This window comes from Solea solea, chromosome 20 (genome assembly GCF_958295425.1).
Source record: "Solea solea chromosome 20, fSolSol10.1, whole genome shotgun sequence".
NCBI classification, from domain to species: Eukaryota; Metazoa; Chordata; class Actinopteri; order Pleuronectiformes; family Soleidae; genus Solea; species Solea solea.
Window position 1 is genome coordinate 2462749 of NC_081153.1, and position 23120 is coordinate 2485868.

Sequence of the window (23120 nt, forward strand, 5' to 3'; positions counted from 1 at the left end):
TATGTGAGTTATGGAGGTCTACTTACATATATTAACTTGTTTTCACGGTCACATATATGTTAGTTATGGAGGTCTACTTACATATATTAACTTGTTTTCACGGTCACATATATGTTAGTTATGGAGGTCTACTTACATATATTAACTTGTTTTCACGGTCACATATATGTTAGTTATGGAGGTCTACTTACATATATTAACTTGTTTTCATGGTTAAAAACCTCCTAATCGCTGCAAACGAGCCGATCAAAATATCTCCTTACTGACGCTCTCGTCAGCCGTGCTGTTTCAGACCAAAACCACACCCCCAGAACGTGGACTGTGTTGTGATTGGCCAGCCAACGAGAGCTTTCCCACTGTCCTGTGATTGGCCAGGTACCTTGAAGTGACGTAATTGGTAGGCCAGCTCTCAGATACACAGCTCCCCCTCTGGCACGGTGGATGCTCTGCATCTCAGCAGCTACAACAAGAGTAGTTCTTCTTCTTCTGCGGTTGAATGTACGCAACCGGATGTGCCCGGACTAGTGCCCGCACCAGGAGGCGCTACGGTGGTGAGAGGAGTGGTGAGGAAATCTGATGACATCATCAGCATAGGGAAGTGCCGATCCGCTTCGCAGAGCCCAGGAAAACAATAAAACCCTATTTTCTCAGCAGTGGCTGAACTGTTTGTTCTGAAACTTTAGGGTTTCATAAACGAGGTCATGACGCAGATACACACACAAACGCAGCGTTAATTGGAGCTTCTGGTCTATGTCGCCTTTAAATAGTGTTCTCAAGGCAACAGAAAAATAATATATAATATACTGGTGTGGTGATATTGTCTCAACTACATATCTCTTTCAAAAATATATCGGTATAACTCTTACTACCAGTATATCGCCAAGCCCTAATTGCAATTATGCAACATCACCTCGAGATGCCAGTAAATCCTACACATGGGTCCTTTAAGAGAGAGTGTGTGTGCATCAGTAAACAACAGTTTTGATCCAGTTATATCCAAAACATATCACTTTATTTCATAGTATATGAGGAAAGAATATTAAAAGGATAAAATCCGACAAAAATGTGTGTGATTCTCAGCTGAAAAGATGTCGTCATCACAGAAATGTGAACATTTTTGTCGTCAAAACATTGTTTAACTTTGTCTAAGTGGCTCATGATTGTAAAAACGGTTTCTACTGCATGTTCTTATTGTCCTGGTGAAGGAAGGCCGGGATCTGAGCATGTGATGGACCTGCAGGACTCGTCTCATGACCGGGTGGAAGACGTCGTTGCTGTGGCATCAGTAGCTGACGTCTTTGAACATGCACCATAATCTCAAAGCTGTTAAAACATCTATACAGTATTCTACAGTTGTGTTTGGTGTGTCTCTCAGATCTGTGGCTTCAGACTGGAGACTGTGAGCGAGGACTCCCAGCGATCACCACAACGCGATTTCTGCAAAGCCCTTTTAAATGTTCCGGTCACGACGGTATGAGATCTGCAGGGCGTCTCACTTGTGTTTGTAGCCGGCAGATTTCTTTCCACTGACCATGTAGAGAGGAGGAATCCGGCCCACGCAGGTCGACGGGTCACAGAGGCCGGGCGGCCCCGTGGGGCCCCGCGAGCCCGGTGTTCCTGGGACACCGGGGATTCCTGTCGCACCACGCTCTCCATTTCTGCCGTCTTTGCCAACACCGTGAGCGCCTGGTGCACCTGAGATCACAACACAAGACGAGGTGAACAGTCCTGACACTGACGGGCTACAGTAGAGATACTCAGCACTGTGTCAGACCACAGGTTGAATTGGAGCCGATATGCTCTTGTGATGACTTGAATCCAGTCTTACCTGGTGCACCAGGTGCTCCTGGGCTGCCTTTGACTCCGACGCCATCCTCTCCCTTGTCTCCCCTGTCTCCCTTTTCCCCAGCCTCACCTACAAAAGAGGAGAACGCACAAATGAATGCGGAGATGAAACGGAGAGCCGCTCTGTCCTCATGTTTATGGAAATGGGCTCAGGGAACATAATAACTCAGCATTGTTTAATGAATCATTTATTGGATAATGTTACGCATGTGTGAATCCCTTCTAAACTCTAAAGCTTTGGAGAAATGACAAAGTCTCACTGACCCTTCTTTCCATGTGCACCTGGAAGTCCATAGAAGCCAGGATGGCCTTTAGGACCCATGAGCCCTGGAGATCCTGGTGTTCCCGCATCTCCAGCTGGTCCCGGGGGTCCAGGAGGTCCTGCTGCTCCACGGGTACCAGGGGCACCGAGCGCTGCTGGTCTCTTCAGCATCTCTTTCTTAAACTCGGCCAGTTGTTCTTCATGGACACATGAGCTCAATTACATCAAAGCGTGCTGGTGATATGTGACTAATCTGACTTTATCATGGCTGAAATATGATAATCCAACAAACCTTCAACTACGGCTGAGCACATTTGCCGCAGTTTGTCATCGCTCACTTTGGGGCCCTGCGTGTTCAGGAACATTCACACATTCACAAACTTAATCATGCTGCGACCGAGAGCTGTTGCCCTGCAGCTCAGAGAGTCGCTGGCTGCTCAGGCTGCAGCAGGACGTTTCCACTGCACGAGACAAACATTGACAAATGTCCACACTCACAGGTAAACCTCTGGGACCCGGGGTTCCAGGAAGGCCTTGCTCTCCCTCCAGGCCTGGAGCTCCCATCGGACCGGCCAAACCCTCGTGGCCCGTCTGACCTGGTCTGCCGTCGATCCCCGCCGCTCCTCTTGGACCCTTGTCCCCACGCTTTTGGAAAGAGAACAGTGACAGTAAATCATGGGCGGTCCTGGGTTGTGACAGCGCACACAGGTGTGAGCAGACTGCATTCAACTCAACGCTGTTGGCAAATGTTCTTCATTCTGAAGCTTTCATTTAAACCCACGATGCAAACATCATCGGCCTTTAAACTCTCTGAATGTTACACACTGGGCCTTTAAGACAAAAGATTATGTGTTAATACCTCTCCTCTGATTCCAGGTATTCCAGGAGGGCCCTGCAACACACACACACACACACACACGCATCACTTGACCTTTGTTCAAAAACAACAACAAACGTGAAAGTGTGTCACCAGATGTAAGTGGATCCACAGACCTGGTCTCCCTTCACCCCGGGATCTCCGGCGACACCCGGGTCTCCCTGTTCATGCGTGAAGAGTGACGCGGTGAGAGACTGAGCCATTTTAAACAGATGTTTATTTCTTGTGGATTGTTGTGGTTCTTACCTGGTTTCCCTTCACTCCCTCGGGTCCCTCGGGTCCCTGGATGATTCACACACACAGAGAATGACATGAAGTGCGTGTGTGCACCTGCAGAATGTAACGATCATGTTTAAATGTGTCTCACCAGATCTCCTTTGTGTCCAGTATGACCCTTGATTCCTCTCTCACCAGTGTGACCTTTTTCTCCTTTGTCACCCTGTGAACACAACACTTTTGTCATCTCTGCTCAGGTCAAGGTTTTTGTGTTTCATCCTGTCATCAGTCATTTTTGAACGTATTCTGTTCTCATTTCAGATTGGTCACTTCCTCTTCCTCTTTTGGTTTGTTAGACCACGTAATTATGTCTCCGCCCTGTTTGTCTGCACCTGTGTCCTGTTAAAAACGCTCACATTCAGTGTAGAGACTCAACCTTAGATTGTGTTGCAGCCGCACACTGATTTTGTACTCTTGCCTGTTTTAATGTTGAAGTATCTGACTTAGAGGAACACATTAACACAGCTAATTCTTGTTGTTGTACAGTATGTGTGGTTATGAAGACACTGTGCAGAATCCATCGTTCTGACAGCAGTCGGAGGCCGTCACATACACACATACACACATATATGAGATTAATTAGAGGCTTAGAACGTGTTGCTATTGTCAAATGTGTTGTGGTGCTTTGTAAATGACAACATCAGCCTAGGATGTGACCAATAGCACGTATGACAGTGATGAGTGAGACAGGCTGTGGAGTTTTCTATGATCTAAACTGTCTGGGTCAGGGTCTGAAGTGATACTGGCTTACGACGATGAACTTGTCTCTTGTGTCTGTGCAGACCTTGTGTCAGTGGAGTCTCTGCCTGCACCATCGTTCCCGTGAGTATCACTATTGTTTGACATCAGTCATGAATCATGTGAGTGTTCTGCAGTTTGAAGTCCATCTCACCTGGATGCCCTGAGGACCTGCAGCCCCCACTGGACCCTGTTTTCCTGTTTCTCCCTGGAAAGTGATTATAGACACAATTAACACTTCAACTTAGTAACATGTGTCTGTAATACTATCGATAATGTGATAGAAATCATCATAAGACATAACCTTCAGGTACACAGAAAGTAAATGAACTTACAGTTGCTCCTTTGTTTCCTTGTTTTCCGTCTTCTCCGTCATTTCCAGGCTCACCCTGTTTGGAAACATGAGTATGAGTCAGGATTTCTTTAGCTGAACACATATGATGTGATCAATGTAATAATCCTACAGTCTTTCCAGGAAGTCCCACAGGTCCCATGGCTCCCTCGGCTCCAGTATCACCCTAAGACCACAAAGAAAAAGAAAACATACTGTCGTTGGTTCTATTCTCTGTGGACAGGCCTCATTAAATAAGACATGATTCCAATTACCTTTGCACCAGCGGGTCCTGCGACGCCCGGTTTCCCCGGCAGGCCCTGAAACAATAACACAGAACATCAAAGAAGAAGAAGGAGGAATAAATAATAATAACGTGTCACTGTTGCAACTCATTTCTCCCCTCGAGTAAAATGTCAAATATTCTCTTGTGCTGGCGTTTCATTAAAGATGATTAGCTCCCTTTTTTTTTTATTCACAGCAGACGGATGGATGAGTGGAGCAACAATAATGTCTAGTGTATCATTAAAAGCCACAGAATGTCTGTCATTTATGTGCCTGGACCCAAAAAAGACAGATTTATTCAGCACAAACACACCAAAGTACCCAGTTTATATAACCACTGACCAAGCATCTGAAAAGTTTCCCTGTTTGAAGGATAAAAACCGCTCAGCTTTACGTGAGTGTTATCACAGGCAGAGAAGCACAGAGAAGTTCAACTCTTCCTACACTGAGATCTGTCCTCTGCTCGTCTTCACTGCACAACTCACCTCACCTCACCTCACCTGACCTCACCTCACCTCACCTCATGTTTGCAGTAACAGTGAAACAGTGAAATAATCCACATGTGCTTTATTCACTGGTTGACGTTGATGATGAAATAGACTTGATATTGACATTGAAACAGTTAAGTATAAATAATATAAAGTGACTTACGGGAATACCCACAATCCCTCTGACACCGGTGGTTCCAGGCGTTCCAGATTCTCCCTGTTGAGCACATTCACAGTTTGTGTGTGTGTGTGTGTGTGTGTGTGTGTGTGTGTGTTAGTGTGACATTAAAGCGATAATGGTAAACGTAAAGTGAATAAATAAGTGAATGACCTTTCAAGGTAAGGTAACGACTGTATAATCAGTGAACATTAAACATACGCTGAGTTACAAAAACAATTCAAGGAGGATTTGTGATGACTTGTCACTTTGTAAAGGATGAAAATACTGTTTATGTATGAGTGTAATGGACTTGAATTCAGTGTCTTAATCTAATCTAACACCATTTTGGTGACGTGCAGTGGAATAGTTCTCTCAGTCAGGCTCTTCTAAAAAGAAAAGATGACTGGCCAAAGATTGAAACATGATGTGACAGTCACAGGATGTTGAAACTGAAAGAGTTTATGAAACAAAGTCTTTGGGTTTCATGATAGACCACAAACGTTGTTGGGAACCACACATAGAACACTTCATTAAACATCAATGATCCAAATCTATCGCTTTTCTCTAAAGCAAAGGATTTACTGAATGAAAGGATGGTGTAGTTCACTGGTAACGCCCTGTATGTCATCCTGTGTCCAATAATGTAATTCAACTTCAGAAAAGAGCACACAGAACAATAATAATGATAAATAAATAATGTTTTTCATAGGATTGTTTATATTCTAAAACACTAGAGATCATTTTTTGTGCGGTGAATAAAAACTCCTCCTGTTTGCATTCAGACATTCTTCAAACTAAAAGAAGGAGATTATAATTTACGAGGATTATTTATGTTTCAAACTCATTCATTCATTCATTCATAGGTCATAGGAGTAAGAGTGTTTTTATTTAAGTTTTGCAGTTCTTTAAAGGTCTGTTTAGATGTGTACCATGTAGGAGGGGGATTATGGGATGTACCACCTCTATGTGTGCTTGTGTAAGTGGGGAGAAGAAGTCACCTTAGCACCGTCGACTCCAGGAAGTCCATTCATGCCATGTTTGCCAGACTCTCCCTGTAACGTCACATAATTCAGTCACAACCTTTTCACATTATTAGAAACAATGATGACACTAAAGAACAAAGACACTTACCACGTCTCCTTTTTCCCCTTTGAGTCCCTGCTCTCCCACAGCTCCCACAGCTCCCTGATCACAAACAAACTTGTTTTTCTTATATACTGTATTATTATGTTCTTATGTATATATATACAGTAAGTGGAACTCACATCGTCGCCCTTCGCCCCCTCCAAACCCTGACGTCCACGGATTCCCTCTGTGCCCTGAGAGAGTGGATTAAATTATACGAACATATTAAGAAAATGACCTTTGTCTTACTTCCTGCAGACACAGATTATTTTTTTTATTAAATACACGTCAGGACTTACAGGAGCTCCAGGTGGTCCAGTTGGACCCGGGACACCATTGAAACCAGGAGGACCCTGTAAAGAACGATGTAAATATTCATTATCCACACACACAATGCTGCAAATATTGAAAACTCTTCAAGGATGATTAATGTGATTTAACTTACTCTGTCTCCCTTCTCTCCAGAGCTTCCAGTGAGACCAATGGGCCCTCGTTGACCCTACAAAAAAGTCAGTAACAAAATAAATATGTATATATGTTCTATTAAATGCACACACAGTCCTGTAATAATAATAATAATGTACTGCACAGAGTTTTCTTACATCATCTCCAATGCGACCCGGTGGTCCCTCAGCACCTTTCACTCCATCTTCTCCCTGTGGAAAGACACAAACAGGAATAGAGTAATCAAATTACCAGAAGAGAAATGATCATATTAAGCTGCTAACAGGTTTAATTTAAATCAATTACCGCATGTTGCAAGTTGCATTTGGCATCAATCTCATTCTATACATGTAGCCTAGGATACGCAGCGTGACACTGTCTCACGTACCTTATCTCCCGGCACGCCGTCTTTCCCAGGCTCACCGGGCAGACCTTTGTGACCCTGAAGGCAACGATTCAAACAACCAGTGTGAAATTAGCCTTGATTTGATCACACTCACAGCTTTTACTGAGGCTCTACTGAGTCAATGATTTATCACAAAACCTGGATATGAATCCATGGTTCATATCCAGGTTTTGGATATGGTTTTGAACCATGGATTCATATCCAGGAAAAAGTAACAATATTACGATAAAAAGTCACAATATAACGATAAAAAGTCATAATATTACGAGAAAAAGTCACAATATTATGAGAAAAAGTCACAATATTATGAGAAAGTCACAATATTACGAGAAAAAGTCACAATATTACGAGAAAGTCACAATATTACGAGAAAAAGTCACAATATTACGAGAAAAAGTCACAATATTACGAGAAAGTCACAATATTACGAGAAAAAGTCACAATATTATGAGAAAAAGTCACAATATTACGAGAAAAAGTCACAATATTAATCTTGATTATATCCAACTACTACTTCCACTTGGACAGTTAAAATAAGCAACTTCAAAGATATTTAATGCAGAGTTATACAATTTTATTTAAAATAATAAACTCTCATAAACTGGATAACTGACAATTAATTAAATACAGATGAAACAGAAATTCAACATCATCAGCTGCAACACGCCTGCATCAAATGAACTTTATAGTGATTTTCATTTCATCAAATGTAGCAGCAGCATAATGTGACTAAAACATGGATGAATTTACAGACAGTGTTTTTTTACGACTGCCTCACCTTCATCCCAGGCTGTCCGGAAATTCCTCGAGGTCCAACAGGACAGGCAGCGGGACACTAGATACACGGAGAAGGATAGAATGAAGACATGGGAGCAAACTGTCACTGCTGCTGCAGCTCAGCCATCTTTGACGTCAGCCACTCATTTGGATAAGAGCTCCACTGTCACCAGTCCAACATTTCTGCATGCAGGAAACATTTGGCAGTGTGTGTAAGACAGTAAAAGACTCACAGGGTCCCCACTTCCCTCATTGCTGGCACCAGGCGGTCCCTAAAAACACAGCAGAGTCACATCTAAAACACCACCGGGAGTTTAGAAGAAGTTTGAGCCCAGAGAAGTGGCATGCAAACACGCTTCACACAGAAATAACACGAAAGTAAGATGAAACTCCAGAAGGTCATGCAGATACAGAGCTTGTGTCAGGAAGAACTTAGTGACATCACAGTTTGTTCAGAGGATGTTTTTGGGCATCCAATGTGTACAAAACAGTGTCATCAGCATATACTCAAACTACCAGTCACCAGTTTTTGCTTAAGAAAACGAAATGAATGGAAACATTAAAGATGGAAAATGGGTTGCACCAATCTCTTACCACAGGCCCCGGGGGACCAGGTGGTCCAGCTGGCCCCGAGGAGCCCGGTGTCCCTCTGGGTCCAGGTAGACCCTGTCAGTACGAGTAAGAGGTAGTATCAGAATATTTGATATCAAACACAGACAAAAACATAAAACGGTCATTTTGGAAACACTTAACACTTAATCAATAAATCCTCTCATATCTGAGAAGTTCGATGTTGTTACAGATTTAGTGGAGTGAAAAGTACAAAAGTTAAGTCTGAAATGTGACAAAGTAGAACTATAATGTGAGATATACTTGGAAATCAAATCAAAACAAACTTTTCATCTATTAAAATGAACTCTAACCTCAGGCCCGATGTTTCCTTCGTCTCCTGGGATCCCTGCTTTTCCAGGTGGTCCCTGACACACACACACACACACACACACACAGAGTCAATATAAGGTGTTTTTGAGATTACTAATGTACGAGTCTGAGACGAGAAACAGAACCCAGCAGACATACAGCAGGTCCTTCACTCGCTGGTCCCTGTGAAACAAGACACAGAGAAACATATAAGTCATCATCACAGACTCTGTGTGTGTGTGTGTGTGTGTGTCAGTGTGTTGCTTTAACACTTACAGCAGGACCTGCAGGGCCTGGAAAACCTGGAAGACCCTGCAAGGAGATAAATAAACTGATATAAATCCATGTTTTCTCCAAGTCTCTGTGAGTGTGAAGTGCTCTCAGTGTTTACTCACTCTCTCTCCTACAGGCCCGCGGGGACCCATCGGGCCAACCGCTCCCTGCAGACGACAACAACACAGAGTCCCATCAACACGACAATCAACACACCATTAAACCCACTTACTAACACTCACTCATTCACACACACACACACACACACACAATATGAGAAACAGTGAAAGGATGTCTCATACAGGAACTCCTGGAAGACCAGCCAGGCCTCTCTGTCCGGGAAGACCGATCTCCCCCTGCTCGCCTTTGCTGCCCTAGGAAACAGACGCAAGAAGAGGAAAACAGCTTTATCATCTTCCTGTATCTCTCCGCCTCGTTGCTAAGAGACACAAAAGGCAGTGACAGTGAACGTTTAATCAATGGAAGGAAGGTCGGCCGCTGCTGGTGTTTCCAATATCTGCAGAAGAGACTGTACAGATAACACACGGGCCGGAGGGGAAGGCGGAGCTACAGCTGTTTAAACTTTCATCCTCTTGAATGTAACACACACGTAGCGAACTCTAAACTCCAGATTCACATGATTGTCTGTCGCGCTGGATCCAGGAAGCAAGTCTAGCTATAGCAGCAAAGAAGACCCGGGTCCGCGGGGTTCTCCAGGTTCCTCCCACAGTTCCAAAAACATGCAGATTTGGGGATTACTTGAACTGGACACTCTAAATTGACCGCAGGTGTGAGCGTGAATGGTTGTGTGTCTGTGTGTGACCGTGGGACCCACGTGTCACCAGCACCTCCCACAACCCTCATGTGGAGGATAAAGTGAATCCAAGAGAGGTCCAGAAAACATCGTGCTTTACATTTTCTTCATCTGTTTGTTTGTTTGTTTGTTTGTTTGTTTTCTTAAACAAATCTGTCACTTTTAGCATCTTTTTTTATTTTGGCTCTGTTATTTCTGCATTTCCTCTTTTAATTTGTAACACGCCTTACACTTCCTGTGTGTAGCAGTGACAGACCAACACACCTGTTTAGTCCTGGCACCTTTTTTCCCCACTGAGAAACCCCTTACACAAGAGCGTTCCCATTAAACCTTTGGTAATAAAATGAGTTTGTTCATTATCAGCCAAAAAGTCATTACTGAACTAAAACAATATTTCTGTTGTATGATTCTACTTTAATAAACTGTATTATTACATCATGTATGTATAAAGTTTGCTCAGTTTAAAATGATGAAGTTTGGTGTATGAAGTATTTCAGTTTCTCCACAAAACCAAACAGGAAGTAGCAATATATTAACTCGCCACAAGTGGGCGTCATTGCGAAAAGGATTCAATTCAGAGTTCAGTAGAACGTGATGTTAAATTTGAATGATGTTCACGTCGAGAGGATAAAATACAGCACATGACGCTGGTGTCGTCATGAATCTCCAGGATGAGGGCTGACATCGCGTACATGTAAATGGGTTTTAGCTTCATCAGTTTCAGTGTGGAGCCTGAACGTGGGCTCACTGACGGCTCTGTAGTCGACTGATGATCACACACACAACAGTAGAGACAGGAGAAGTCTTCTTCACTCAGAGGAGATGCATCATACAAACGGTTTTGGGCTTTTTGGAATCATTTCACAGGGAAAACTAATTCCAGTTTCTGCTCGTGTCACATTGTGAGTTTTTGAGCCTGGTGTAAAATCCAGTTTATTTGACTTGTTTACCAGGTATTGGTGTCTATGAAATAAAATAAAATCATTAAAAAAGCCCAAATGGAATTTCACAGTCGGTATTGATTTGATTTTGACTCCCACCGTCGGGAGCCAAAGGCTGAAATAAGCACTCTTGGATATTTGTAGTATTTGAACATAAGTGTGAAATGAATCATTCCAATGTTTTTATGGGATGGCAAACAAACCCCAACACTGCAGCAAATATAGACGGAGAAGAAGTGCATTATTTTCTGGGTGTTCAGACTTACTGGAGAACCAGGGCTGCCAGGAGACCCCGGAAGACCCTGAGGAGAGAAGGAGTAAAACGGCACATTAGTCTGACAAAGACGATTGTTGAAAGAATAGAAGAGAGGAGAGGAGAGGAGAGGAGAGGAGATACTCACATCTCTTCCGTCCCTGCCATCCTCTCCAGGGTCCCCTTGAGGGCCCTCTGGGCCAGGGACTCCTGGGGGGCCTTGGATTGATTTTTCAGGCTGAGAAAGAACACAGGACTGTCAGCAAATCCAGCAGATACTGAATAATCCACTGTGTTCTTCTAAATGGTTAATATTTAGCTTTGTCTCTGTGCTTAATTACCTGAGGACTAAAGAGAGAGAACATAACCACCACCATAACTGAGATGTAGAACAAAGCAACGAGGCACCAAAGCACTGGCCTCAAATCACACAGCAATGAGAACAAAGTAGAGAAGAGTAGAAGAATAAATAAATACCTCAGCATTGGCAAACATCTGAAGAAGCAAGAGAGAGATCAGATAAAAGCAGAGTTAGAGGAAGTCGTCACACCACCAAACACCAAACGTGTCAGCAGAAGCCAAGCGCCCCTGTTCACCATCACACTGAGTGAGTGAGTGAGTGAGTGTTTCATGCTGTCATTTCCACCAACAACCCACCATGTTAAAGTGCACCAGGACAGGAAGTAGTTCAGTCCACTGTGGTTTGAATGTGATTGAGAAAGAAAAGAGAAAAACACTCTCCTGCTCTTCCTCATTCATTCATCGGCACAAAGTTCAAACACTCTCCTGTGTGAGATGTGAGAGGGAGAGACTCACACTAAACCTCATGGACTCACAACAAGGACTGTTTCCTGTTTGCTGCCCTCACAAAACACACTGATGAAGCAGTTTCCTTTGGAATTTAGCCACTTTTTACATTATATTTTAAACCGTTTCCCTGGAAATCAACAGACTCTGTGTCTGTGACCTGAAACCTGAGTGTGCAGTGGCTTCCTCATTTATGGGCTGCATCAACCTCTCCATCATATTTAATCAGTGATTAACAATTAGTGTTACTCAGTCCGTACAGAAGCTTGTGTAAGTGTTGATGATGTTGAAGGTTTGTGTTTCTCTGTCGTAGTTTTGTTTCACCAAATTCACACTTTTGTTTAACTCACAACGGCGGCGGCGGCGGCAGCAGCAGCAGCAGCAGCACATGACCTGACTTTTGTGTGAGTGTACAACAGTTTTCCAGTAAAAATGTAGGACGTGGTTTTGCACAGATGTGCATGTTTTTCCGTCATCTGTGCTGGAATAAAATGACCAAACACCTCATGAACGTTCTCATCAGCATTAGCTAAAGAGTGTTTGTGTTTTTGGTTCCAAACATTGTAGGCTAATTATCGTAGATCACGTCTGTCTCCAAGAAAAAAACACCTCTAACTCTTAATGAGATGATTTCATGAATAGTTTTGTGATGAATTTGAGCGTCTGTGCGTAGTTTCCATCTCTGCTCCACCTCAGCATTTGTGCCCTGTTCTCCATCACCCCTGATAAAAAACCCCGCAAACCACAACCCATGCTGAGCAGATCCGGGCGCTTGTTTCTTTACCTCGGTGGCAGGCAGCTCGTTGCAGCTCTCTCTCTGCGCTCTCTTTGGGTCGCAGTGAATCAGCATCCACTGAAGCTCAAACTGGAAACAGAGACACATGAAAGTCTTAGGTAATGCATTCATTTTCACAGTGTGGTTGTTTTTCTTTGTATCCACGCTCTCTGTGTGCGGGTTTTCTGCAGGGATTAGGTTTTTCCTTTATACTAGAGCCCAGCTGAGCAGCTTTGCTTTGACAGCAGCACATTAGAATTACAGCGGAGCTCAGCACACACATAAACCTCAACGTGTTTGTTCACCGAGAGTCCGTGACCTTCCTTCTCTCCACCCTCGCTTACCACAACTGAGACGTCGGGATCGGCGTCCAGCCTGCCGATGAGAGTGTCTCCCTCTGTGTTGACGGGGCCTTTGCCCTTGATGGGTTTCTGATCCACAGGCTGGCAGTCCACGTACAGCGTGACCTTGTCGTACTCCACGCCGATCATCACCTTGTGCCACCTGGTGTTGAAGAGCACAGAGAGTCCGGGGAAGGTGACGGTCTGCAGGTTGCCGTCGGCGCCCATGAGGAAGTACTCCAGAGCTTGCTGGTCGCCGTTCAGCCTCAGTCCGGCTTGTTTGTTGCCGTCTTCGTCCACTATTTGCCAGACGTTCCACACCTTGTTCACGCTGTTCTTGATCATGCGAAAGGTCACCATGAAGGAGTACTCGTCGGGGAAGCCGCGAGGGAAGTTGAGCCTGAGAGGGAAATGAAAATCAGTGGGAGAAGATTTAGATTCAGCAAACATGTTTCTATATTCTTGATTTTACTGATTTGAGACATCAAAGACGTCCCTCAACCAGCAGAAGTTATCACTCCAACTTCAAAGAGACAAGGATATTGTTGGTTTTTAAACAGATGATGCTGTAAAAGAGGCCGAGTGCATAAATCACTCCTTCATTTACAGCAGGTTACTCGTGGTCCTTATGCTTTCTGTGCTTTTTAACAAGCCAGCTTCTCAGTAGGTGGTGCCTCCATAGATACGTGCTGCTGCTGCAGCCGGACCTTTAACGTGTTGTAAACGATCAAGGCGAAGTCATAAAAAAGAGTTTCCTGTAGCCTAGTAAAATAAATATAGGCCGCTGCCTAGCGTTGCCTTCAGGTGAGAAAGTCTTAAGTATGTGCTGGTTTTACCCTGCAGAATAAAAGAGTGCAGCTCGAGGAAGGATGGACTTCAAAGCAGGCTGGACTCTTCAGTGGGGAATTAACATGCATTCACATTCACTGTGACAGAGCAGACTGGTTCCACTGCCGACTGCCAGCCAATTACATAACCGCCTCTGTTTTAAGCCGTCCTGCAGGAAAGGCTTTGCCAGAACACCAGAGACACATTGGGGAACACCAGAGACACACCAGGGAACACCACAGACACACCGGGGAACACCAGAGACACACCAGGGAACACCAGAGACACACCGGGGAACACACCAGGGAACACCACAGACACACCGGGGAACACCAGAGACACACCAGGGAACACCAGAGACACACCGGGGAACACACCAGGGAACACCACATACACACCGGGGAACACCAGACACACACCAGTGAACACCACAGAGACACCAGGGAACACCAGAGACACACCGGGGAACACTACAGACACACCGGGGAACACCAGAGACACCCCGGGGAACCCAGAGACACACCGGGGAACCCAGAGACACAACGGGGAACACCAGAGATACACCGGGGAACACCACAGATACACCGGGGAACACCAGTTGCTGAAATCACTCATCACACTTCCTCACAGCAATTGAATATTTTAGTTTGAAGTGGAAATGCTTTACCAGTTTGGCAGTTTGGTCTCCTTGAAGTCATGTTGAGGCAGGACTAAGTCACCTGTAGGTGTTCTCTTATTTTGACCAATGAAAACCAGCAGCAGCTTTTTTTCATGTGACTCTTGCATGTGGCAGCTCCGTGGTTACTTTAATTATGTGCTTATCAAAGTCTCTGTGTTCTGTCAGGTGATGATGTGATGATTCTTCTGCCTGATCACATTTGCTCTTGTAGTTTAACCCAGGAGTTGCTTCACTCTTGCATATGTGATGTGTGTGTGTGTGTGTGTGTGTGTGTGTCTTATGCCAAGTAGTTTTCCCACAAGATTGTTGTTATTTATTTTGATCATACTTTGTTGATGGTTGGAGACAGATTATGTTCTGACATAACTTGACTTTTTCAAAATCAATGTGTTTATTTACATTTCACTGACTTCGCTGGTGGAATGACCTACTGAGCGCGACCAGGACAGTTCACCTGAACCTGACCACAAACTGGACTGTTCACATGTTTCATAGTAAAGATTGTCCAGTCACCTTATGTTAGATTCAGTTAAAGCAGACAATCTAAATAAATTAAGTATGCTGGGTTTGCTTTATAGTCGAGATAAGTTTCTGATCATTTGTCACCACAGTCGATGTACGATTATAAAAGTAGTGGTCGCAATAAATACTGGTCGCAATGTGGAGAATCTAGGACACTGTCATTTTGAAATGACATTTTTGAAATTCCTCGTTCAACCACATGACCACAGCTCATGTTTAATGTTAAGAGAACATCAAATCTCTCCAGATTCATGTAAAAAAGACAAATTGAATGACGATGTGAGATCCACTCAGAAATACTTGTACTCTCGTTTTGTGTCTAAGAAAATGTCAAATAGGTTCAGACATGTTTTTTTCTTTCCCCCAATTACACGCTGCTGTCCACATCTGGCAGAAACATCTGGGACAGACCTGTAATAATGCAACACCTGCATCAGGAGAGACCACTGCTGCTCTCCGACACGTGTGTGTGTGTTTATTAAAACATGGTACAACACACTTACATGGTTGGAATTTGGAAGTTGGCCTCCCTGTCGAGGCGATAGGCCACCTGTAGAGGAGTGGAGCCGTCCACTTTCCTCACGCCTTTCAGAGAGATCATGTCCAGCTGGAACTGAGTGATCAGATCAAAACCTGCATGGGAATGAATAATAAATAAATGCAATATAACAGATATTGTTATTGCAGTTTCCTGCACACATGTTGAAGGAGCAAACCGTTTGAAACAGAACGGCGGTGAGCAATTACAAAATCTTGCTGAGCTCGAATTGTTCCCGAGTAGAAAATTCCATAAAGCTCATGTGGAACATTTTATTTGCCTCATTTGAAATCTGAAGGTGTCTCAGGGCATTAAGCCAGCCCACCCTGTTCAACTAATTAAACTCACCACCTTACTGCACATAGTCTATTTTCTCCTCAGGGAATTTTTGGAGGCTTAACTTTGTGGTTTTCTAACTGCTGCCTCTCAAACTTTCTGTCTGTATACAGCCGCCGCTGTTTAATGATCGTTCCCAGGAGCCCCGACTTGACTGAAAGGGTTTTTCTGTTTTTACCTGGAAGGTCATCTTGTCCACTTCTTATTGTTGGGCAGACGCTATCGCCGTCCAGGCGGTTGAGGTCCAGCTCTGATAAGACGAAACAAAAAAAGGAAAGAACCTTGTTACGCCTGCATCTTTTAATGAGTTTAACAAATGCAATATATTACCTGACAGAGGCCGGGGGAAAGCAAGGTCTTTTAAATTAATGAAATACCATCACAATGCACTGCAGAGCATTCATAAATGTTCAGTTTACAACCTTTAGGAGGCTTTAGTTGCAGAAATGTAATCTATCATCCATAAGTAAGTGTGTTTATGTGCGTCACTGCCATGTTTCAGCAGCATTATATCAAACTCCATTTTTATAAATGTATACATGCTTTAGGGCTGCAGCTAACGATTATTTCCATAATTGATTCATCTGTCGATGATTTTCTCGATTTATCGAGTACTTAGTAGTGTTTCCCAAACCTGGAAATGATGATGTTCTTGAATGTCTTATTTTGTCCACGATCCAAAACGGATTCAGTTTTAATGATTTCTTTGTCAAATGGAGCAAAGAAACCAGAAAATATTCACATTTAAGAAGCTTAAAAATTAGAAAGCTTGTTTTTAATTATTGAAAAAACACAAATTGATTCATCGATTATCAAAATAGTTGATGATTAATTTAGTAATCAATTAATAATCGATTCATCAAATAATTGTTGGAGCCCTAGTATGCTTGTTTCATTTGTATCTAGAAAAAAATCGAAGTTTCTTATGTTTTTTTTTAATTAAAGGACCAAAGTGTGGGATTTAGTGGCATCTATAGAGACGGTGTTTGATTTGTCCCTCAGTACAAAAATGACAAATATAACACAAACACCACACTTCCCACCAAGTTTTGGGAAATTCGGTGGAACTCAATTTTGCCTCTGTTTTCACCTTAAGGGGGCGCTATAGAGCCCTTGAGAAACGCACGGGTCGGGGAACTATAACTATCCTATTTGTTTCAAGAGAAATGAAAAGAGTGAAGGATAACAATAGGTTCCGTTTCGGCCCCTGCCATTCGTGGCTCGGGCCCTAATTATACTCTATTTAATTTCTGTGGATGGATTCCCCCTAAATAATTTAAGTTTCAGGTTTTTTTTTCATACGTGCCACAAGAGGGCGCTACGTTTCAGTTCCAACGCTCCAGCTGAGAAGAAGAAAAGCCAAAGTCTATCTCACAAGAAAAAACATGAAAAAACATGAAACGAGCGTGGAGTCACAGAACCTGAGTCAGCTCGTTTGTGGCGAGAGAACGCGTCACATCTGGAAGCTGTTCCACAGAAGTGCTGAGAGGTGAGATACAGTGGTGAGACGTATTTATAGTCCCTGTGTTTACTGCCGCTAAACGCTCGTCCCACTGTGTACGTGGACCACAAGTTGTTAAAGTTAGCGGCTGCCGCAGCGTGACACTCACACAACGCTCACACAATGCTCACACAACGTTCACACAACGCTCACACAACACTCACACAACGCTCACACAACGCTCACGCACCGCTCACACAATGCTCACACACCACTCACACAACGCTCACACACCTCTCACACAATGCTCACACAACGCTCACACAACGCTCACACAACGCTCACACACCTCTCACACAACGCTCACACAACGCTCACACAACGTTCACACAACGCTCACACAACACTCACACAACGCTCACACAACGCTCACGCACCGCTCACACAACGCTCACACAACGCTCACACAACGCTCACACAATGCTCACACAACGCTCACACAACGCTCACACACCTCTCACACAATGCTCACACAACGCTCACACAACTCTCACATAACGCTCACACACCGCTCACACAACGCTCACACAGCACTATCACAGCGCTCACACACCACTCACATAACGCTCACACACCACTCACACAACGCTCACATAACGCTCACACACCGCTCACACACCGCTCACACAACGTTTACACAACACTCACACTGCGCTCACACAACACTCACACAGCGCTCACACAACACTCACACAGCGTTCACACAACACCTGTCATTTGATGTCTGTCTGATTTAATCCACCTACACAGTCACTGGTGTGTCTGCTGTTTCGTGGACTTGTGACAAAGACAATGACCTAGCAACAGTCAACAAGCAGGCGCTCACATTAACCCCGCTCCTCTCTCGGTCTGTGTGTACAAGGCAAACACATTCACCGTATAATGACGGCTTTTGTGCAGTATCCACGGAACACTCATTGTGTTGCGGGTCAGTGATTGTGCGCTCGTGTGCTGTAGGTGACTTACGTCCAAGTGCTGGAGCAGCGACGAGGAGGAGGAGGAAGGACAGCAGAGCCACGGAGACGCTGGAGCGCGCTGACATCGATAGATGCCGAGGCTGCTTTCTGTTGGGGAATGATGGAGAAAATCAGCAGTCGGTCATGCATCAAATTCTCCCTGACAGATTCTTGGGTGTCTGAATCAATAAGTCAACAGGGATGACGTGAAGTACTTTGCCGGTGACCTCTGTTCTCATCTTCACTGAGCACAGGAAGAGACGCTGGTTTATTATTCTTTTTCCACAAACCCTGGGACACGTTTTTGTACATTTGGACAGAAAATGAGTGAATGTTAAATTGGATGGTGGAAGTGTAGCTGGTGGTGGTGTGGAACCACAATTCAAGGCCAGTTTGAGAGCAAACATGAAACATTTGTTTCATCTGCTCGACATCTGCCTCACAGTACAAGACCACATTTGTGTGAGTGTGTGTGTGTGTGTTTTTGCTGACTAAACCTAACCACAGCCATAACCAGGAAATGGTTATTATAACCACCCTCATTTCCTCTTTTTTTTTTTTTCCTTTTGCCAAAAACAAGCAGAGTTAAATCTGTTGTGTGTGACCTTTGAACAGAAATGCTGCACTGGAGCTGTAAAACACAAAAGATATGATATCTGTAGACGCAGTAATAACTTGAAAATTGTCGTATTCTGGCAACTGGGTGGATTCTTTCCGAGTGATAATTATGTCCCTTTTTCCACCTATGGTCCCAGCTTGCCTCGCCTTGCCACGCCACGGTTTAGGTTGGTTTTCCACTATAGTACCAACTCAACGTGGGCGGAGTCATCACTGCACGGCTGCATGAAACTGCCGTGACTTCGTTTTACACAAAAAACGAGTGACTAGTGACTTGAGTTGTTTTCAGTGTAACTGAATCATTAGAATCATTAGTTCAGTACTTCCTCCATGACCGGAGCACAGACTCCGCAGTGCTGTCACTAAATACACCAGACTCCTCTGTTAAATATGGAGATTTTAGACATTTCCCTGGTAATTGTTGGAGATTAACCCACGTTTTTTAGGATTGTTAAGTCTTTTTAACTCATCTACAGTTCGGCATTGTTCGGCTTTGATTCTCGTGTCAGACGTCTCTTCCTGTGACGACACTCTGACCAATCAGTGGCCGGAAGTCTGACGACGTCACGCATTGTGTCGCCTCGGCTTGCTTAGAACCTCGCCAGAACAGGTACTAACGAAAGTACCTGGTACCAGGTTCTATGCTCGTGGACGTGTAGAGCCATTAGTTAACCTGGTTATCTCAATAGCATTGAAACAATATATCCTGCATGTTCGTCCAAATCAGGAGCCACTTGTGCACGGTTTACACAAAGATTACTTTGCACTAAGAGAACTTGTGGGGTTTTTTCACGTCCATTATCACACGCTCTACTTTGAGCTTCCGTCATGTCACTTAAGGAGTCGCAGGTTTTGCAGAGCAACACCAGGACCATCATGAACGACACAGAGGACTCGTCTCCACAGGCAAACTCTGTCAATGTAGAGAAATGAGAATGGAAACGCAGTCTGTCTCTGTGTTGAATATCTAACCTGAGACGATTATACTTACTACAGTAAACCACACTGCACCACCGGACTGAGGTGTGTGTGTGTGCGTGTGTGTGTGTGTGTGTGTGTGTGATGGACGACTAGTGGCTAAGCCAGAGAAGTCTCCATGGAGGAGTTCTGTGAGCTCTGTAACGTTGATGCCCTTCACTTATAGGAACATCTTCAGAGTCTCCAGACTCACCGACTCACTGAGTTCCCTGCCAATCCACTGTGTGCACTGATGCGACTACATTTCACTGCTGAACTCACAATTTTGGGATTTTGGGACGTACAACAAAAAAACATGGATCGTTTGGGCCAAACACATAGGAGGGCTTAGTGTCAGGTGACAGAACATTGAAGACGGGGAAAATAGAACTCCGTTAACAAAATATCCTCCTGCAAACTGAGCATATTCTTGCACAGATGAATCAAAATGATCCTTTTTAACTCTTTATACAAATAATGAATAACAGATTGTTTACCCAACCTTTGGAACTAGAAGACACTTTTATAGTGGATATTTTTAGGTCCATAGTGCCACTGAATTTTAGTTTAAATTCATTATCTACTCATGATCCCTTTTTCCAACCTGAAGGAATTCATCTTAACCATGCATTCACAACAGATAACTTCTTATATGAACTAGAACCCAACACTCAGACATCAGCGCCTAATAATCTGAATTTATTGCAGTTTTGTCTCTTTTTCCTCATGTTCATGTTGACATTACAGATGCACTGGCTCATCACCAGCTGCACAGGCTCGAGGCTGCAGGTGTGAACGGCACTGATGCCTCGGCTGAGATGAAGTGAAAATTGAAAGTTTTGCTTTTGCTTTGCTGGTATGAAAAGAAAACCTCACACAGCGTTACATAATGGACAGATTCAGACGTCAATGTGAAATCTGATTATAAGCCTAAAATAATTTAATCCTGAAAGCAGGTCAGGATTGAGTCCTGTGTTGTCCTGAGAGAATCTCTGTTGCTTTGCTTGTTTGCTTTGGCACAGATTTGACTGTGGAGCGTTTCACTTTATATTTGATGCAGCAACATACGTGATAAACACAAGTGAAAACAAAGCTAAATTAGAGGCTTGACCCAACAAAGGAGATATATTCTCCTCCACATTGACAGAAATATGATCAAATATGGTGTTTTGGAGCTGTGGTTACACACACACACACACACACAGAGAAAAGACTTTCAAAGAAACATCATAAGACAACAACAAAAAATCCCCATATATTCCAGTAAATATCTATCATGTAATCAATCAGTCAAGTCAATTACATAATGACACGTAATCCAGTTTAATAGCTGGCATTCATCAACACACAGTACGTGTGATGATGGGATTTTCCCTCATGTTGTGATGATGTTTGATCTCTCTCTCTCTCTGTCTCTCTCTCTCTCTGTCTCTCTCTCTCTCTGATGTTGAGCTGCTGAGAACCGAGAGGAGTCGTGAGCTGCGAGCTTCAGTCACGTTTACACGTTTACAGGTTTACAGTCTGGTGTTATTATTTAAAATCATCTCGCTTGGGCAGCTTCTTCAGTCAGAGCTGAGCTAACGATGCATCCGTAAATCCCAGTGTGTGAAGATTAGAATGAGATTATTAGATCAGAAGCCCAAACATGAGCTCTTTACCTGGGCCAGTGAGAGGCCATGTTTCTCTCCGCTCTGTGACAGCAGACGGACTTGGGCGCGGCGCTGAGGGTGCAGAGGTCAGAGTGCAGGAGCAGAAGGAGTCCTACCTGCGCATGTTGAGGACTGACTGAGGGCAGCAGCAGCACAGGAGAGATGCTCAAGCACAGGACACATAAAAGTTGGTTCTTTGTGCTCCCATTGGCCAGGAGTTCCTCAGGAGGTGGCGACTCCTTGGTTTTTTTTTTATTACCGACACTTAAAACGCCGCAGAACCCCACGGCACTCTGCGTGGAATCACCCCCTCTTTTTTTAACAGTGCCTCCTAATGACATGTGCCGTCTGTGTGTAATTCTCTTCATATTATTGTCAGGTCGGGGAAGAAGTGAGCAGCGAGCGATGAAATGCTGATGTTTTTTAAAAATCACGTGTACTCATCACAAGTGTGGCTGTAACTTTGACATGAATTTAGCCTTGTTATTACCTGAAGGGCCTCAGGCAGACATGTTGTTTATGCATCTCCTCTGTTATGTAATCTGTGTGTGTGTGTGTGTGTGTGTGTTTGCTGCACCTCAGAAGCTCTGAGGAAGAGGAGTGAGACATTCTTCAATATACTGTGACTTTGACATTTGCGGCGTGCGCGACCTTCTAATCCCCCGTCACAACTGTGTCGGTGGTTGTGAAGTGACAGGCGCGGGCGCGGCTTTGCTGTGGGTACAAAGCGTCCTCATGCAAATGAAACACCTGCTTTACACGACAGACACTTTTAATGTGAAAACGTGCAGAATAAAGACAGTTCTGCCTTCTTTAAACAAGGGAGCACGCCACAGCACAGGAGTTGACTCTTTATTTATTTTATATCTTTTATTCAAATTTCCTGTGTGTAAATCTCAGATTACTGGTTTATTGATTCCGGCATTTACGCTACTGGGAAATAGGAAATCAATAAACTCACAGCCAACCGAAACGCCGCAATTTACCATAAACCCAAAGGTCAACAGTTGAAGTAATTGTTTCTTATCATGTTACATAAATTGTTTTTGTAGCAGCACGACACCAGAGCGCTGAGAGGAAATGTGATCCAGTGACTGGGTCTCCGCTGAGATCAGGCAGACGGGATCATGTGTCCACGCTTGATAATTGAGAGCTCATGCTCTCAATGAAGCAGCAGACACACAGACAAGCAGGAGGAGGAGAAAACACTTGGAGCTCATTCATCCGTGTGGCGCACACACCTCATGACTCACACACTTGTGACCCGCAGTCCCAGACGCCAAAGCCCTCATGTTGGAGCGCAGCCTGAGTCTAGTGTGGTGCTGCATGTGGAATCAGGAGTAAGCGTCAATAACGAGCTGTGACCCTGTAAACATGGAGTCTGAGAGGCAGTGGCG

At 44.0% G+C, this 23120-nt stretch overlaps 1 protein-coding gene across 1 annotated transcript; it reads right to left on the bottom strand.

Annotated features, from left to right (window-relative positions):
* Positions 1-992: 992 nt before the first annotated feature.
* On the bottom strand, positions 993-21971 carry LOC131447963 (collagen alpha-1(IX) chain-like). The gene is made up of 38 exons (XM_058620091.1): positions 21733-21971; positions 18510-18607; positions 16221-16292; positions 15672-15801; positions 13143-13539; positions 12808-12888; positions 11694-11711; positions 11365-11454; positions 11230-11265; positions 9511-9582; positions 9331-9375; positions 9212-9247; positions 9095-9118; positions 8938-8991; positions 8609-8680; positions 8248-8286; positions 8016-8072; positions 7220-7273; positions 6990-7043; positions 6833-6886; positions 6687-6740; positions 6528-6581; positions 6394-6447; positions 6261-6314; positions 5266-5319; positions 4605-4649; positions 4463-4516; positions 4334-4387; positions 4153-4206; positions 3352-3423; positions 3231-3266; positions 3101-3145; positions 2967-2999; positions 2606-2752; positions 2400-2454; positions 2110-2304; positions 1829-1915; positions 993-1695 (listed from the first exon to the last, which is right to left on the bottom strand). The coding sequence occupies exons 1-38, from the start codon at positions 21750-21752 to the stop codon at positions 1493-1495; spliced, it is 2853 nt and encodes a 950-aa protein (XP_058476074.1). The 5' UTR covers positions 21753-21971; the 3' UTR covers positions 993-1492.
* Between the last annotated feature and the right edge of the window lie 1149 nt (positions 21972-23120).

Coding starts and splice junctions, on each gene's coding strand:
- LOC131447963 (XM_058620091.1), bottom strand. CDS start 21,752: ATGGCCTCTCACTGGCCCAG. Junction 18,608..21,732: donor ATGGCCTCTCACTGGCCCAG/GTAAAGAGCTCA, acceptor ATTCCCCAACAG/AAAGCAGCCTCGGCATCTAT. Junction 9,376..9,510: donor CTGGTCTTCCAGGAGTTCCT/GTATGAGACATC, acceptor TGTCGTCTGCAG/GGAGCGGTTGGCCCGATGGG.